The sequence below is a fragment of the Sinocyclocheilus anshuiensis genome, unplaced genomic scaffold (genome assembly GCF_001515605.1).
Source record: "Sinocyclocheilus anshuiensis isolate Anshui unplaced genomic scaffold, SAMN03320099.WGS_v1.1 scaffold863, whole genome shotgun sequence".
NCBI lineage: Eukaryota > Metazoa > Chordata > Actinopteri > Cypriniformes > Cyprinidae > Sinocyclocheilus > Sinocyclocheilus anshuiensis.
Genome location: NW_015547725.1, coordinates 164,243 through 164,651, shown reverse-complemented (window position 1 = coordinate 164,651; position 409 = coordinate 164,243). Strand labels below are relative to the sequence as shown.

The 409-nt window shown below is 50.1% G+C and overlaps 1 protein-coding gene across 1 annotated transcript in view; it reads right to left on the bottom strand.

The window, feature by feature from the left end:
• LOC107704254 (dmX-like protein 2) overlaps window positions 1-409 on the bottom strand; it is an 82,434-nt gene that overhangs the window by 22,734 nt on the left and 59,291 nt on the right. Inside the window, exons 26-27 of the mRNA XM_016507137.1 lie at window positions 141-404; window positions 2-28 (exon numbers count right to left, since the gene is read on the bottom strand). Of these exons, the coding sequence (XP_016362623.1) occupies window positions 2-28; window positions 141-404 (291 nt within the window). The remainder of the gene's footprint in view (window position 1; window positions 29-140; window positions 405-409) is intronic.

Below are 409 nucleotides of genomic sequence, written 5' to 3'. Positions count from 1 at the left end.
GCGATTGAAGCTGCTTCGCTGTCATTTCCTGAGGACACACAACCAACATATAACGTGAGAACACACTCAACCAACCAACCACTTGCATGAGAGCACAATATAAATCAATCAACACATTGAACCATCATGTGAGGACGCACTTGCTGTGATTCCTGCAGCAGAAAGAGTAGCTCCATCCTGACAGAAGTCACTCCTCCACCCTTGGCTCCGTGTAGACTGCAGTAACTGAGGAAGACTCTGAGCAGAGCCTGATTCTCTCTCAGCCAGGCTTTCCTCCGCTCTGCATGTAGCTGCTTGGCCTGCAGATGCCGTCGCTCCATCTGATGACGTTCGTATGCACCTGCTTCACCACGAATCTGTGAGTCTTCCAGGTCCAGAGATCCATCATCTCCACATTTCTCTAGCTGAC